The sequence below is a fragment of the Cupressus sempervirens genome, chromosome 7, assembly GCF_028749045.1.
Source record: "Cupressus sempervirens isolate cs-2001-9-10 chromosome 7, ASM2874904v1, whole genome shotgun sequence".
Classification (NCBI taxonomy): Eukaryota; Viridiplantae; Streptophyta; class Pinopsida; order Cupressales; family Cupressaceae; genus Cupressus; species Cupressus sempervirens.
The window spans coordinates 876,821,386-876,837,338 of NC_143124.1; the positions used below are offsets into that span (position 1 = coordinate 876,821,386).

General features: G+C 36.8%; 1 protein-coding gene across 4 annotated transcripts in view; it reads left to right on the top strand.

Annotated features, from left to right (window-relative positions):
- LOC149550258 (Transducin/WD40 repeat-like superfamily protein) overlaps positions 1–15,953 on the top strand; it is a 226,006-nt gene that overhangs the window by 78,001 nt on the left and 132,052 nt on the right. For all 4 annotated transcript variants that reach the window (XR_016354185.1, XR_016354186.1, XM_089793350.1 and 1 more), the window contains exon 5: positions 7,191–7,250. Coding sequence is in view for 2 of the 4 variants with exons in the window: in XM_089793350.1 (XP_089649476.1) it covers positions 7,191–7,250 (60 nt within the window). In the remaining 2 variants the exon portion in view is untranslated. The remainder of the gene's footprint in view (positions 1–7,190; positions 7,251–15,953) is intronic.

The window sequence follows — 15,953 nt, forward strand, 5'->3', positions numbered from 1 at the left end:
TTTTGTTCAACTGATTCAATATTTAATCTTCATTTGCCTGTCATTGTACCAGGTCCATCAAGCAACGACGCCAAATGTTTACCGTATTGGGTAAAGAAATCAACGCACAAACCATAGATATGAATAGCAGAACTTTTTATTATTATTCGCATATGCCAAACAGTACATTATGCTTCAATGATAATATGAATACAATGCTTCCCGAAGGGGTTATAAATACTTTCCGAAGAACTTTCCCGAAGGAGTTCGTCGGCCACATACAACATGTCGCTACATAAGGAAAACCTTTCCGAAGGGACCCATTGGCTGATACACAATTTTTACCGACGACATCATCCCCCCCAAAAAGAAAAGTCGTCTCCTGACGACTACAGAACAAAACTCAAACAACTAATACAACAATATTGATTTGCCACATCACTTTCACATTCATCCTGTTGCATTTATAGCCTTTGCTAACACAATACTGACTCCTCAAGCTGACCTTGATAGCCACCTGTGCTGCTTTCTCTGCTTCCAACTCCTCGGTACCCTGAGCCAAGTGTCGCTGCACTGCCTCCAACTGGATGATCAACGGTAAAGAAATCAACGCACAGACCATAGATATGAATAGCAGAACTTCTTCTTATTATTATTCGCATATGCCAAACAGTACATTATGCTTCAATGATAAATATGAATACAATGCTTTCCGAAGGGGTTATAAATACTTTCCGAAGAACTTTTCCGAAGGAGTCCGTCGGCCACATACAACATGTCGCTACAGAACAAAAACCTTTCCGAAGGGACCCGTCGGCTGATACACAATTTCTACCTAATTATTCACTAAAGTCATTCTAATACTTTAATAAATAATTAAATTAGTTGTCATTACTCATCAAAAGAAAAAATTAGTTGTCATTAAATTTGATATTATTTGACAACTTAAAATTTAATTATTTAATTGACTTCTAATATCCTTAAAAGAGGACATTACATCCCCCATTAAATTTGAAGCTAAATTATATTATTAAATAATATAGGCAAATGTTTTATCTATAAAATTAATAATATAATATTTGATTTAAAATTAATATATATTTTAAACTTTTCAAATTAAAATGATTAAAAATCTAAGTTGCCAATCTTGGTTTGGATAAAGATACGGGTTTGGATTTGGGTTCCCGAATTTGGAAAAGTTTTTTTTGGGTGGCTTCTGGTACTATGAGTATACATATATATTTTCAAATATATAATATATGTATGTATGTTTGTAAATTCATAGATTTATACATTTAACATATTTGATGGTCATTAATTACTAGCTTAAAACTTCAAACATATAACAATAATAAGAAGTTAGAAGTGTGATATCCATAAATCCGAAATTGCTAATAAAATTATAAATAAAATACCTCACATATCATATTTATTCTTTGCAGAAGTCTCAAAATGTCATTACACAATAAAAATTTAAATTACAAACCATATTTCATATTTAATATTTGTTGATTTCTGAGGATCTACTGCAAATGTACTAAGCATTGCCATATTTTTTGGTATGCGTGTTACAAATGGTAGCGACCTCTTATTCATAATGAGTAAAGGATAAGAAGAGATATGTCCCTTAATGGGACATGTCTATTCATTAATTTGATAATTAGTATAATAAACATTTTAATCATTGTTATATATATATATATATATATATTTCTCTCATATAATAATAAATTTATATATACAAATTATATCTTATATATAATTATATATAGGTTTATCCGACAAAAGCTACCAAACATCAACACTCCCTCTTAGCTAAGGAGGATAAACACATGTATTACCTCAAAGTAATATCAAGTTAGAAAGATTAAGGATATCTAAATATCCATCACTTTGATATCAAGAGTATTGGTCTCCCAGAATATCAACATGTGATATTCACCAAATACTCAATAGGGTTTGACATCACATTTGATATCATGAGTAGTGGTCTCTCATAATACATGATATTCACCAACGAATCAAAAGTATTTGATATCACATATGATACCATGAGTATTGGCCTCCCAGAATATCAATGAATAGTGGCCTCCCAGAATATCATTGAGTAGTGGCCTCCCAGAATATGAATAATATTCACCAATTATTCGAAAGTGTTTCATATCACATCTGATACCAAATGACAACGACCTCGTATTTATAATGAGAAAAGGATAAGAAGAGATATGTTCCTTCACGGGACTTGTCTATTTGTTAATTTGATAATTAGTATAATAAACATTTTAATCATTGTTATATATATATATATATATATATATATATATATATATATATATATATATATATATATATATATATCTCATATAATAATAAACTTATATATAAAAATTATATCTTATATATAATTATATATAAGTTTATCCGATAGAAGCTACCAAACATCAACACCCCCTTTTAACTAAGGAGGATAAACACATGTTTTACCTCAAAGAAATATCAAGTTAGAAAGATTAAAGATATCTTTGATCATAAGATATCCATCATTTTGATATCAAGAGTATTATTGGTCACCCAAAATATCAACATGTGATATTCACCAAACACTCAATAGGGTTTGGTATCACATTTGATATCATGAGTAGTGGTCTCTTTGAATACATGGTATTCACCAATGACTCAAAAGTGTTTGATATCACATCTGATATCATGATTATTGGCCTCCCAGAATATCAATGATATTCACCAATTACTCAAAAGTGTTTGATATCACGTCTGATATCATGAGTTTTGACCTCCCAAAATATCAATGATATTCACCAAATACGCTTTGAGTAAATGACCTTCCAAAATTTTGAGATGCAAGATATCCACCAAATATTGTGAGTAATTGCATTCCAGAACATCAAGATCTAGGATATTCACCAAGTACTCTGTGTAATGGCCTTCCAAAATATCAATACGCATAACATTCACCATGTACTCAAAAAATGTTTATAAGGTATGTGCACATGCATTCTCATAATGCTTACCATATAAACATCCACCATACAAAGTGTTGTCTTGCATTTTGTCACCACAAAATGTAGGTAACAGTACAAAACTTTTCAACTTAGTTTCGCATTTCTCTGAGTTTGGTTCATTATTTAATTGGTTAGTATTGATCAATCAGTCGACCCCAAGTCATGTCATGAACTCTTCTACTAAAGGCTTTCATCAAGGCTTTTTAGTTTTTTTGTTTGTTGAGCCTAGGCTTGTGTTTTGAAGCTTTCAACATCCCTTTTTGCATTTTTGAGTGTGTGTTTGTTAGCTTTTGGTCATTTGGTTTTTCTCAAATCATTGCTTTCGGTTTTCCCTTCAATTCGGTCTATCTTAGGGCTTAATCGGAGTTGGCAATCAAAAGATATGTGTAATAACCCTTAACCGGTTATAGTTTTAATAAACGTCAATCTCCTTTATTAATCAATAGTTTGGTAGTTAATCAAACACTTGGTAATCAATAATGTTTTAAAATCTCTCACTCAATTCCAAGATGTGTAATGAACTACTCATAATTACCAATTAAATCAGACTTTAAGTTTCTTGCATAGATGAAATACCAAACCACTGATATATATCTCATTCTTATGTGTTGGCCATATATTTTTGAATGGAAAGAGTTCTTTAATAATATAAAATGCTTAATACCAAATTATATATGTAATAACCCTTAACTGATTATAGCTTTAACAAACATCAATCTCCTTTACTAATCAATAGTTTGACAGTTAATCAAATACTTGGCAATCAATAATGTTTTAAAATCTCTCACTCAATTCCATGATGTGTAATGAACTACTCACAATTACCAATTAAATCAGACTTCAAGTTTCCTGCATAGATGAAATACCGAACCACTGCTATATATCTCATTCTTATGTGTTGCTCATATATTTTTGAATGGAAAGAGTTCTTTAATAATACAAAATGCTTAATACCAAATGAGCAGGCCTTTAACCAAGTTTACCATGAATCAAGTCTACTGATAAGATTTATCAAAATAAACCACTTTGAATAATTCTCCTTTCATTTTGTTTTGCACAGTATTAATTGTCAAATGAAATTTACAAAGGTAATTGACTGAAATTCAGATTCTGGAGCAATATATAATAAAGAAAAGAACCTGTAGATGATTTTATGACCCAGATTTGCAGACAATTAATGACGTCAAATCGCATGCTTGGAAATTGTGACAAACTCCTGCAATTAAATCCAGTATCAAATCGCCTGCTTCAGGAAATTATCTTATTGCAAAATATAATCAAGAACCTGATAATTGACAGCCTGGGATGGATTGCAACACTCAATTGCAATTTGCTGATGGATGCATGCCCAAAGTGCAGACTTGGGCATCCAGAGTATTTCCTGGAAATGCCACCAATTATTTCCAGATCTCTAATGCTCAGGTTAGGATATGCAGTGTTGGTTTCTAGTGCCAATGTTAACCCAAATTCAGTAACTTGAAACACCCAGACATGTAGCTTAGCAATCAGTGTTTAGAATTGCATAACAAGCTGTCCAAGGTGGCGGCGGACTTCTTCAATTTTCTCCAAGTCAAGTGCAATTGATTTCTAAAAAATCCCAACGCCTTCTCAGTCAAAGCATATACAGAAGGAAGACTCAATCAATTCGAACTTGAATCACTCTCAGAATTAATTCCACTATACCTTAGTAGTGGAGAACACCAACCAGCATAAAACCCTTATACTTCAGCAAGGGCACAAAACCAAACATCAGAAATTCTTCACAGGGAACAAAAGTATAAAATCAATTGGATGGATACTTTACTCATCAAATGGACTCATATTTATAATCTTCAAATGGCACAAAGTTTTCCAAATGAACTTCACTTAAGAAGCTTCCCACACAACATTAAATATTATAAAGTGCCATTATAATGTAATTTATTAATTACTTTTGGCTCCGAAAATGACCTTTTCTACTATAACGTAATATTCTGACACATAAGGCCACTATTTCTTGTTCCCACTATTTAAAACTATTCATCCCTATTCCAACGAGCTATGATACTAATGTGACCAACAAACAACACCAACAAAAATAACAACCACATCATATTTAGATGAATAATAATAATAATTCTCCTGTCTTGCAAAAATAGCTAAAGAAGCACCAGAATCGAAATCTGACAACACGAAAGTGATCCTGATGATGAATGAACTTGAATGAGTGATCCCAAAATAAAAACTTAGAGCATCACTCAACTCTTCTAACCCAAGTGAGCTCATCAGAACCAACAGATTGACTTACTATAAATAGTAAGTCTCTCAAATGGAGCCAAAACACATCATAGGCTACTGAAAAGCTTATAACCATGACATCTAAATTAGCATAGTCAGGGACAAGATCCGAATTCCTTGTCATACCCTCATGGTAGTCCATTTCCTTATGTGTGACAATAGGTGAAAGTTGGAGTGTATGAAGATCAAATCCTCTTCGTTTTTGGCACCCAAGCGATTGTGTTTGAGAGATGAATGAATGATCATTAGATGACCAAATGCATTTTTTCAAAATTAGGATTTTAGATGCATTTTAGAATTAAAAAAATAAAGAATGGCACGTGGGGGTTGTTTTTGGGCACCCAGTGCCTTGAGTGCATGTGGGTTTGGCCAGATGTTGCCCAGATTCTAGCATGTAGGATCTACAGGAAATCCAAATGACTGAATTGGAATCTTGCCAAATCCAAGTGGAATCAAGATCTGGACCTATATGTAGGGATCCAATGACTTAGTTAAAAATCAAACAATTACAAATATTGCTGTAGACATAATATTTTATGGGGAATACATCAATAGTTATTAGGGGGACTTTAGCAGGCTCATGCGCTTGCAACTAGACAGATAACATATCAACTATTTCTTGACACGGAAATAGCTTCCTGAATGTGTTCAAATACTTACAACACCTGCTTAGGATCTGTAGAAGGGAATGAGTACTCATCATGATCTGTAGAAGATATACATAGAGACATTAGATATCATTTTGGATCAGAATGATTATTGCTAATGGTTATTATCAAACAGAACGACCATTGAGTGAATAATATTATTGATGGATATTATTGACGAACCTTGAACCACACTGCAGCCATACCCAGGCCCATTACGAATCGGACATGGATCTAGGCATAAACCCTGGTAACCACAAAATGATGAACACTACACACACGAATCCACCACAGATAACTGAAAGTAAACTGCTGTATGTTAGCACCAGATGGATGGAAGGAGAGTACTGATTAATCAGTAAAGCCTAACCAATAAATGCAACAGTAATGACATTGATATAAATGCAAGAACTCGTAGATTTGTAAAAATTGCTGATATAAACACTTGTTATAATGACATGGTACTATATCGGTTGTACAATAGTGACACTATTGTAAACTGAAATGCTGAAATGAAACTACTACACTGAAACACAAACCCATGGAACTTACACAAACTGGAATTTGGAGGTGCCCTACTATCTTCTCTTTGAAATGCAAATTTCGAATGAAACTGCTTCAGAGCACAAGAAGGTTTTCATCTTTTTACTCTTTCTGGGAAACCCAGAGTGTTTTCGTCGTCCAAATATTTTCAGTACAAGGAGTTTTGTTCTTAGGAGAAATAGATGAACATTGGCATGAAAGATTTCCAAAGGTCACTGTTAGCATTAAGTTTGTTTCTGTATTTGTGTGCAAAAATCATGGCACGAAACTGCTAAATTTCAAAATTTGAAATTTAGAAATCTGATACAGGCTAACTCATGCATTCATCTCATACTACATTCCTTTCTCCTTAATCTGGTTACCGTATACACTAGATGGGTAGTTTTGTTCTATCAGTATAAAATCAAGAATTTAATATGATTGAAATTTAAATCTATAATAGAAGAGTGCTTTGTAAAATTTGATTGCACCTTAGCATACAATCCAACTTCTAACAATGGTTTCTGATTCCTGATTGCTTTTGTCAATTTTTATTTTCAACTATGGCTGTGAAATTGGTTTTCTTAAAGACTTTATTTGGAATGTTTTTTATTACCTTATATATGCATGCATTTTCTTCAAGTTCGATGTAAAATCTTGTTTTTTTTAAAATTCTGAACTTGTGAATGTTCAAACATCTGATTCAGTTGTTTTCTTGATCCTTTGTTTTCAAATTCCGATGCAGATTACTTTGAATGGTAAGTCATCTTATCTGGCAGCTGCAGATGACAGTGGAGAAATAAAGGTATGCATGAGCTAGCTCCATCATCTCTTTGGTATGCTATTTGTAAATCTGAAACAAGTGATTTGATGATATCAACTAACTACATTTGTTGTGGATGATGATTTTCTTATGAGTATAGGCATTGGTTGTTTGCATTAAGTAATTTGTAGTGTGATAAAATGTGACTGTCATGTTCCTTGTAATGGACATTTAATCAGTTTGCCAGTTAAGCACGAGTTCATTTTCTATTAGGAAAAGGAATGTACACACGCAGTTTGTGTTGGGAGGACTTGATATAAATTTGCAGTATATGATGCTAAACCTAAATAGAGAAAAATGGCTAAGATTTGTTTTTTTTCTGAATACAAGAAGATAATCTGGGAGGTTTCCCAAGGTAGATAGAATAGTAACAAACATACATGTCAGTTTGTTTTCTGGGAGACTTAGGAAGCTAGGCTAGACCACAGTGTGCTAATATTAATTGTTTGATTCGGATGAGAATAGCATGAAATATTATGTGTAAACTCAACTGCATTTACGAGAGTGTTTTAGAAAGAAGCTGGTCCATTACATTGCAAATCATTTTCTTCCTTTTGAATTAGGATTTTTTTTAGGATGTACCCTTTCTGATTCCTAAAATCTTATAGGGAGTTGTTGTCTTGAACTACTTTTTCTGTTGATCATTGTGGAGATCAACAAACTGTTTACCGTACTGGTAAAGAAATCAACGAATACAGACAACGGAACATGAACAGCAGAATTATAGTCGCATATGCCAGACATACATTATGCTTCATAAGATAAGATCAATGATAGAAGATTGATGATTTACAATGATCCCAGACAGGATATAAATACTATCCGCCGAACCTTCCCGGAGGAGTCCATCGGCCACAAACATTATGTCCGCTACAAACTATTTACCTGTCGGCTACAAAATACAAAACACCGACGACAATCATTCCGTCGGTTACAGAAACACCGCCGGGACTATCCAGTTGGCTGACACAGACCTCAATTCTTGTTTCTTAAAGTACCTACATAGCTAAGGAAATATAAGTTCTGCAGCCTTTAGCTAAATTGTGGTTTTGTGTTTCACCAATAGCAGAAAATGAATGTAGAGGGACATTGAAGTTACCACCTCTGTGATTTCCTTAGCTGTTACATAGTTATTATTTGGACTGAAATTTCATTTTCAGACCTCTGGTTTGGGTGTTGTTTCTACTGTTTGAAGTGTAGGTAAGTTGGGACAGGTGGAGAATAACCTAGTCGGCTGGACAACTTTCTATAGTCTGCTACAGTCATTAAATTATTAGCTGGAGATTTATTATAGACCTTGTTGACAGTCGGTTTATTCTTTTCACTTTGATTATTATCAGGAGTTTTAGAGCTGTTGAGTTGATGTGTGGTGTTGATATATAGCTGGGTACTTCTGTTTGAAAGATTTTGATATTCAAAAAGGGTTAAATCAGTTCCACACATGACTGATAGCTATAACAGACCTGTAATCACCTTTTCTTGTGAACCTATAATTGTTTGTGACAGCCAGAAGTTAGTTGGATTACTACATCCTTTGTGATGATTTCAATTTGTTGGAGAATGATTTGGACACCTTTTCAAGGTAAGGGGGCCTGCTAGTTTGTGAACAGCTGTCATGTAATTTCTCCTTCATGCCATTTTGATGTATGCCAACTTCAATTTATTCTCTGTAAATTCAGGTGCTTAATGGAATGTATTGGTTTATTGCTATTTTATGAAACAATGTCTTATGTGTGACTTCCAATCACAGAAACTTAGCACAACAGTCATGCATTTTGAAAATGTGTGTCAGCATTAAATGGCTGCAATTAATCTCCTTGCACTATTATTTTGTTAGTGTTCCTTTTGGAAAGAGTAAAAAAACGAGAGGGTGTATCATATTTCGGTATCCGAGCTAGTGATCTTGCTAGCCTATTAGAAAGCTAACAATATTGCAGATTCTTCAGTTGTGTGTTTATGGTCAGCAGTTACTTGACAAAGTTGGAAATCTGTACAATTGATAAGCCTTTGTGTGAGATGATCCAAGAACTGGTTAATCTGTTGAAGGACCCATATATTAAAAGGGAATATCTAAAGACTGTTGCAAAACGTAGACGTGGAACCAAGTATGCAAGAAGATGAGCATAAGACTGCATCAAAGAACTCAGGGGGACCCTAAAATTGCAATAAGTGAAGCAACTAGCAAGACAAACACAGTATAAAAGAAATTTGCTTCCTATTTACGTAACTAGGGAAAGCGGTCACAATTGCGAAGAACAAAGTAGGAATGGTGATTGAAGAGGTGAAGACATCAACTACTGAAAAGGAGGTTGAAAAGAAAATGGTACAAAAGGATTAAAGTGATGCATGAGCAAGTGAAGTCTTGCATGATCTCCCCGATAGTGCAAAGTTGGTAAGTATCCTGATTGGGAATTTGCTTAATCAGCAACTGTTTATAGGGCATTCGAAACTAAAAAATGAATGTAGCTGATGTTGAGATAAAGAAGAATGTCATGATGCCCTTTTTGAGTTTAAAGCTAAATATTGAAATTTTCAAATGAACAGCTAGTGATGAGTATATTAATCTTTTTGATGATGAAAGATTATAATATGACTGGAAAATGGCCAAGAAAGATTGAACACGATTGAATTTCAGGCTGAACTTGTCAAGAGAAGTGTACTTTACGAGTGAGTTGATTGTAGTTTTGGTTAATGCGTGATGCATATCAGCACATGTTTAATAAATCAGCCGCTCATTTTGAATTAATTGAGCCTTCAATTCCAAGTCAAGGCTAACTATTCGTAAGACTATGGGATCCAGGCTTATTGATATTTGAACTTGATTATGAGTAGGTTGTTTGAGCGTGGGAAGGGTTTATGTAATGTCCCCTTTCTAGCATTCATAGCATGATGTTGTCGTTAGCCTATTTCCCCACAGTCCCGTAGGCTAACTAGGACATTAAAGGGGATTAGAGGCCATTTGGCCTAGACAGTTTCAGTTGCAGGTCTTTCTGAGGGGTTCTGGGGCAACTTTGGGCATGGCCGGACATTCAGTCACAGTGGTATGTCGATGGTAATTGTTTAAAATCGACAGAAAAATTTATTTATCATTGATAAGATTTGTTATGCATTGATAAAGCCATTTTATAAAGTTAAATTTAAATATTTAACTTTATTAATGCATAGACTATAGTTTGTGGGAAATATTTAAATTAAAAGAGTTCCCTTTATTTTTATAACACATTGGAGACATAAGGTACATAAAGGGAGTTATGTTTTATCCTACATTGAGAAAACGAAGGATTGTTCTCTTGTGAGAACACTATAAAAGAAATGGAAGAGCTTTTTTTTTTGTATGCTTGGATGAAGATTAATGTTATGTTGCTGGATATCTAATTATCGGGCTTGGAGGACGAAATCCCTCTTTGCTAGCATTCTCTTCGCTGTTGGAAGACACAGTCAGGAGGATCAAGGGTGTTTTCACTTCAAGAAACACACTGGGTTTCATTTGGGGCGTTCGCATAAAGAAATTTACAAGGGTTTGAGGTGCAGATCTGAAGTTAGTTATTGCTATAGTGCCGCATGAACAGTATTTTGCTACAGTCGGCATGAACAGTATTTTGCTACAGTACGACGTGAATAGTGTTGGTATCAAGTTTACTTGTTTTTTAGGCTGATTAGAAGTTTGGAGGGCTGCCGACTATATTTGCAAAATACTACGGCAACTAATTCCAGGTTTCTTCTGTCAAATTTTGATACTTTGCATAATAATTGTTGAATACAAGTTTGAATAGTTGTTGCAGCCTTTAAGGCAGCTGTAAGTGCACATCTACATTCAAAAATCACCCTTTTATCAGCAGATTGAAAGAGTTTCCAGATTTTTCATATACTGTTGAATGTGTGCCAAGTGTTTGTGAAAATGTTATGATGTGTATTATGCATTTTAATGTCACTTCATAGTTGTTCGTAAATCTACTCATTGGAAAGCAATTTATTGAGGAAATCAGCTTTATGAGTTTGCATACAAAGTGTTTGACAATATTCCTTAAGTTAAATTTCTACAAGTCAAAGTTCAAATCAGGGGGGGGATATTACAGTGGTATCAGAGCTATAAGTCCTGCCATCCTGTGGAGGTCTTATAGGAAATTTGGAACTGGCGGATAGGGGGAAAGTGTTTGATGAAATGTCAAAACACTAAAATCAGGGCATTTATGTTTGAGCATGCGACAGGGGCCTTATAATTTCCGCAATACCAGAGCAAGACAACGTAGGAGTTCAGACCTGCAAAGCAAACAGTCTAGTTCATCGGTACAGGGGGGTATAGAATCCAGTCATACAGACACAACGGAGGTATTCTTTGATCAAAACAACAATATGGGTGACCGAGATGACAGGAATACAAGATTAGGTGGAGGCGGGAATGCCGGTCTAGAGCCTGGAGAGGAAAGATTCTTACAGTTATTAGAGACCTTGGTACAAGGTCAGCGAGTAGCAGAACAAAGGGCACAGGAACAGAATTAGAGATTGGATCTTATGATGTAGATGATGGCTCGTCAAATGGGGTTGAATGCTAACATGGGTGGAGGAAATAATCAGAATGGTAACAATCAGAATGGAAATGATCAGGGTGGGACACATAATGGAGATGAACAAGTTGGGAACAATTTCGGTCATGCACCCCAGCGAGCTAGGACAGTGAGTTCAAGGCCCATGATTCCTACATTTCCTCCTAGAGCTCCAGAGCAGCTCGTACCAGAGCCCCAGATTACTAATATACAGGACCAGTTGAGGAGAGATTGGGAAGCCGGAGGGCCAAATTTTACTGCTGCAATTACCTTTAGGGAGTATATGGATGTGCGGATGAAACATATGCCACGTGGACATGACAGGAACTAGAGCTATGAGCTACGGAAGAAAGTAGGGAGACTTGAGTTACCATATTATGATGGCTCAGGAAAGTCTACAGCAAGAGCTTGGGTTCAAAAGCTTGACACATACTTTCAATTGAACCCTATGCCCAAGGAATAAGCTATTAAGTACGCAGCAATTCATCTGGATGGGTTAGCACACGAGTGGTGGCATCATGGTATGGTCACTATGGGACATGCACACATTACCTCATATGTGGAGTTTACAGAGAGGCTGATTGAACGTTTTGATAGGAAGGATCCAGAACTCCATTTCAAGGAGTTAGCTCAGCTTAAACAGTGGGGATCATTTGAAACATACATTTCAGAGTTTCAGAAACTTGCAGTGCTAACAGATGTATTTGAACGGAGGCCACTAGTTCTATTTATGGATGGGTTAGCTGATCCGTTGAGAGGGTGGATTAAAGCTCTCAACCCTCCCACTTTGCAGGAAGCCATTAAGAAAGCTCGTGACATGGATTCCTCTTCATCTTCAAAAAATAAATTCCAGGCAAAGAGTTTCCGACTCCTTAACACTAGCTTCCACCGTTCTCCTGGCGGCATCTCCCTTGGAAATTGGGATCCTAAACAAGTGTGCATCCAGAAAATCATCATTGATCCCTTCCGGCGGCTCTCTTGACTTGATTCGAGAGAGTTGGTCGGCAATGGCATGACTTTTTCCTTGGTCGCACAGTAATGGTGAACTCAAGTAGGAGTAACAACCATCTACTAATCCTTCCTTGGATGATCGGTTTGTTCACCAGGTACATTAGCGCCTGTTGGTCCACGTAAAAGGTGAATGGTGTAGCCAAGAGGTAATGCCGAAACTTTTGTACAGTGTACACCATTTTGAGGCCCTCCCTTTTAGTGGTGCTGTAATTCTTCTCGATTTTTGAAAGTAGTCAGCTTGCGAAATACATTGGGCGATCAAGGCCATGGTCGCCAGTTTGCGCCAATGTTGCACCTATGGCGAAGTTAGAAGCGTCCACATGGATATGGAACTCCTTGTCCCAATTTGAATATGCCAAGATAGGCACCCCCAACAATCTATTCTTCAACTCTTTGAAGGAAGTCTCTTGCTCGAAGCTCCAAACGTATGGTTCTGCCTTCCGTGTCAACTTGTCGAGGGGAAGAGCAATTTGGGCGTAGTTCTTTATGAACCGTCTGTAGTATCCAATGTGCCCAAGAAAAGATTTCACTCCAGTTACCTTTGTCGGGGCTCCCATTTCCACAATCACCTGCACTTTGTCCGGGTCGGTCTTCAATCCTGTCTTCACACAATGTGCCCAAGTAATTTGATTTTCCTTGAGGAACCATGAACTAGCACTTTTTAGGGTTTAGTGCCAGCCGTGCTTGTCGACACCTTTCCATACATTCTTGGAGTACCGCCAAGTGGTTGTCCTGTCCATTGAAGATGGACCGATCATCCAAAAATGCTTGGAAGTTGCCTACTGACATTTTGTCAAAGATGTGTAGAATGATTCTTTGAAATGTGGTAGGGACAATCCGAAGGGTATCTGGTTGTAAGCGTATACTCCATCCTCCACCAAAAAGGTAGTTTTCAATTTATCTTCTTCAGCAATGGAGATCTGGTTATAGCTAGAGAATCCATCCATGAAGGAGTGCATTTCATGTCCTGCTACTTCTTTGAGAATTGTGTCCATGAACAGGATGGGTAAGGGATCTTTTATCATGACAGAATTCAGGCACCGAAAGTCCACACATATCTGGATTTGGTTTCTGTCCTTCATGGATATCACGATTGGTGACACCCACTCACTTGTTTGGACTTTGAATATCATGCCGACTTCCAACATTTGTTATATCTCCTTGCCTATGAGTGCTGCGTAGTTCTTATTCATTCTATGTGGTCGCTTCCGCACAGGTATGGCTTCGGGCACCAAAGGTATGCGATGAATGCACATCTCTGGCGGGACCCCTTTTAAATCCTTATAAGTCCAAGCAAATACATCTTTATACTCCATGAAGATTTTAAATGCTGCAGCCTTCAGTACAGGGTTCTAGTCGTCTTTGACAAGTATGTTCCTCAAGTTTTCCGTATCACCAAGATTGATGGCCTCCACTGATGACTCTTCATATCTAATGGCTTTCCCTTTAAAGCGATGGGTGGGACTCTCGTTGATCTCTGCGTTGCCTTCTTTGTATTTCGCAAACTCTAGTGGGAATACCTCCTTCTAACCTTCAGGTTCCTCGATGCCAAGCATGTAAGAATGGAAGATCTCATAGTCTTCCATTTGCCAATGGAAAAGTCCATTCATTGAACTAGTATCATCTCTTGAACATTCCTCCAATTCCAAAATGACTTTGTTGTTCGGATCCATGCAGGCTCTTCCCTCATCCATCTAATGTTCCCCATTTGACTCAGACTCCAATGACAATGCCATTTCTTCACTTACTATATGTTCGGAGGTCAATAACGAATTTCCGTCCTCCACTTTCCATAGACAGAATGTTCTTTTTCCAATTGTGATTCACCTTGGCTGCCACCAGCCATCCTCTTCCAAGAATGGCGTCATATCCCTTTTTCTTCAAGGGGATCACTATGAAATCAAGCACAAATGGTTGTGTCCCGATGGTTACCTATTGAGCCATCAGGGTCCCTAGTGACTTTATCCCTTGCTGGTTGGTGCCGAGCAGGTTTAATGTGGTTGGCCACAGGGTAGGCTTGTCGAGTGTCTTCCATGTCTCCTTAGGAAGGACGTTCACCCTAGACCCACCATCCACAATGGTGTTCATTAGGATGGTTCCGAGGATTCCCATCTCAACCACTGCCGAGTGACGACCATTGCTCACTGTCAGCAACATGCGATCTATGGCTGACCCTCCTGGTAAAGTTGTCTGTTCATTCTTCTATGGTACCAGTGGTAGGTTTGTGTAAGTGTTTAATAATGTCGTCCTTAATTGTGGTACTGTTTGTAAGAGGTCTTGAAGTTTGATGGGGTCCATTTGCAACATCTGGTTCAATAAGTTGTTCTCCACCTCCGTTCGTCTAGAAGTTGTTCCATTGCTATCTTTTCTATCTTTCATTGCCCTTTCTATTTCTTCTTGTTCCTCTTGCAGTCTTTGCTTCTCGGTGCAAGGATCTGGATATGTTGCCTGCTTGGCTTGGTTGCGGGTGAGGATGAGGACCTTCTCCTTCTCAATGTTAAGGAGGTTCACTTGTTTTGGGTAGTTGGCGTCTTCGTGGTCCCTTGGACCACACCATCGACACAATTTCTGAGTGTCACCCTTTGGGCAATCTCTGGCAAAGTGGCCCCATTGGCTACATGCATGACATTGGATTATGGGCCTTCCCTTGGAGTCATACTATATCCGATTCCTATTGTCATTTCCACCCTATCCCCGTGCGTCTCATTATTAGTGCCAGAGGTGGATGGTTGTTCTTGCGTGAAGAGTATTTGTTGGCTTGATGTCTTTGTTGATGTTAGTTTTGTACCACTACATAACATATAGGAATTGAATACTTGATACGGAATATTAAACACTCAACCCTCTCTTGAAAAGTAAATACTCATGAAGAACATGAGAAAAAATCCAATGTACCTTACACCTGTGGATACTAACTCAGTTATATTAATGTGATTTTCTGGTTAATCATGTAGGCGGGCTTATGTTATTCATTCAAAGATGTTCGACTTTTGCTGTGATGATGAAATCTACCTTTGCAATGTATACTAGTGTCAAATGATGTTGATGATGATGGAGGGTATGTCTGCCAATGATGCTTCTCCTTTTCTAACTTTCTTCTTAAATGAACTCCAACTACTAAAGTGCTTGT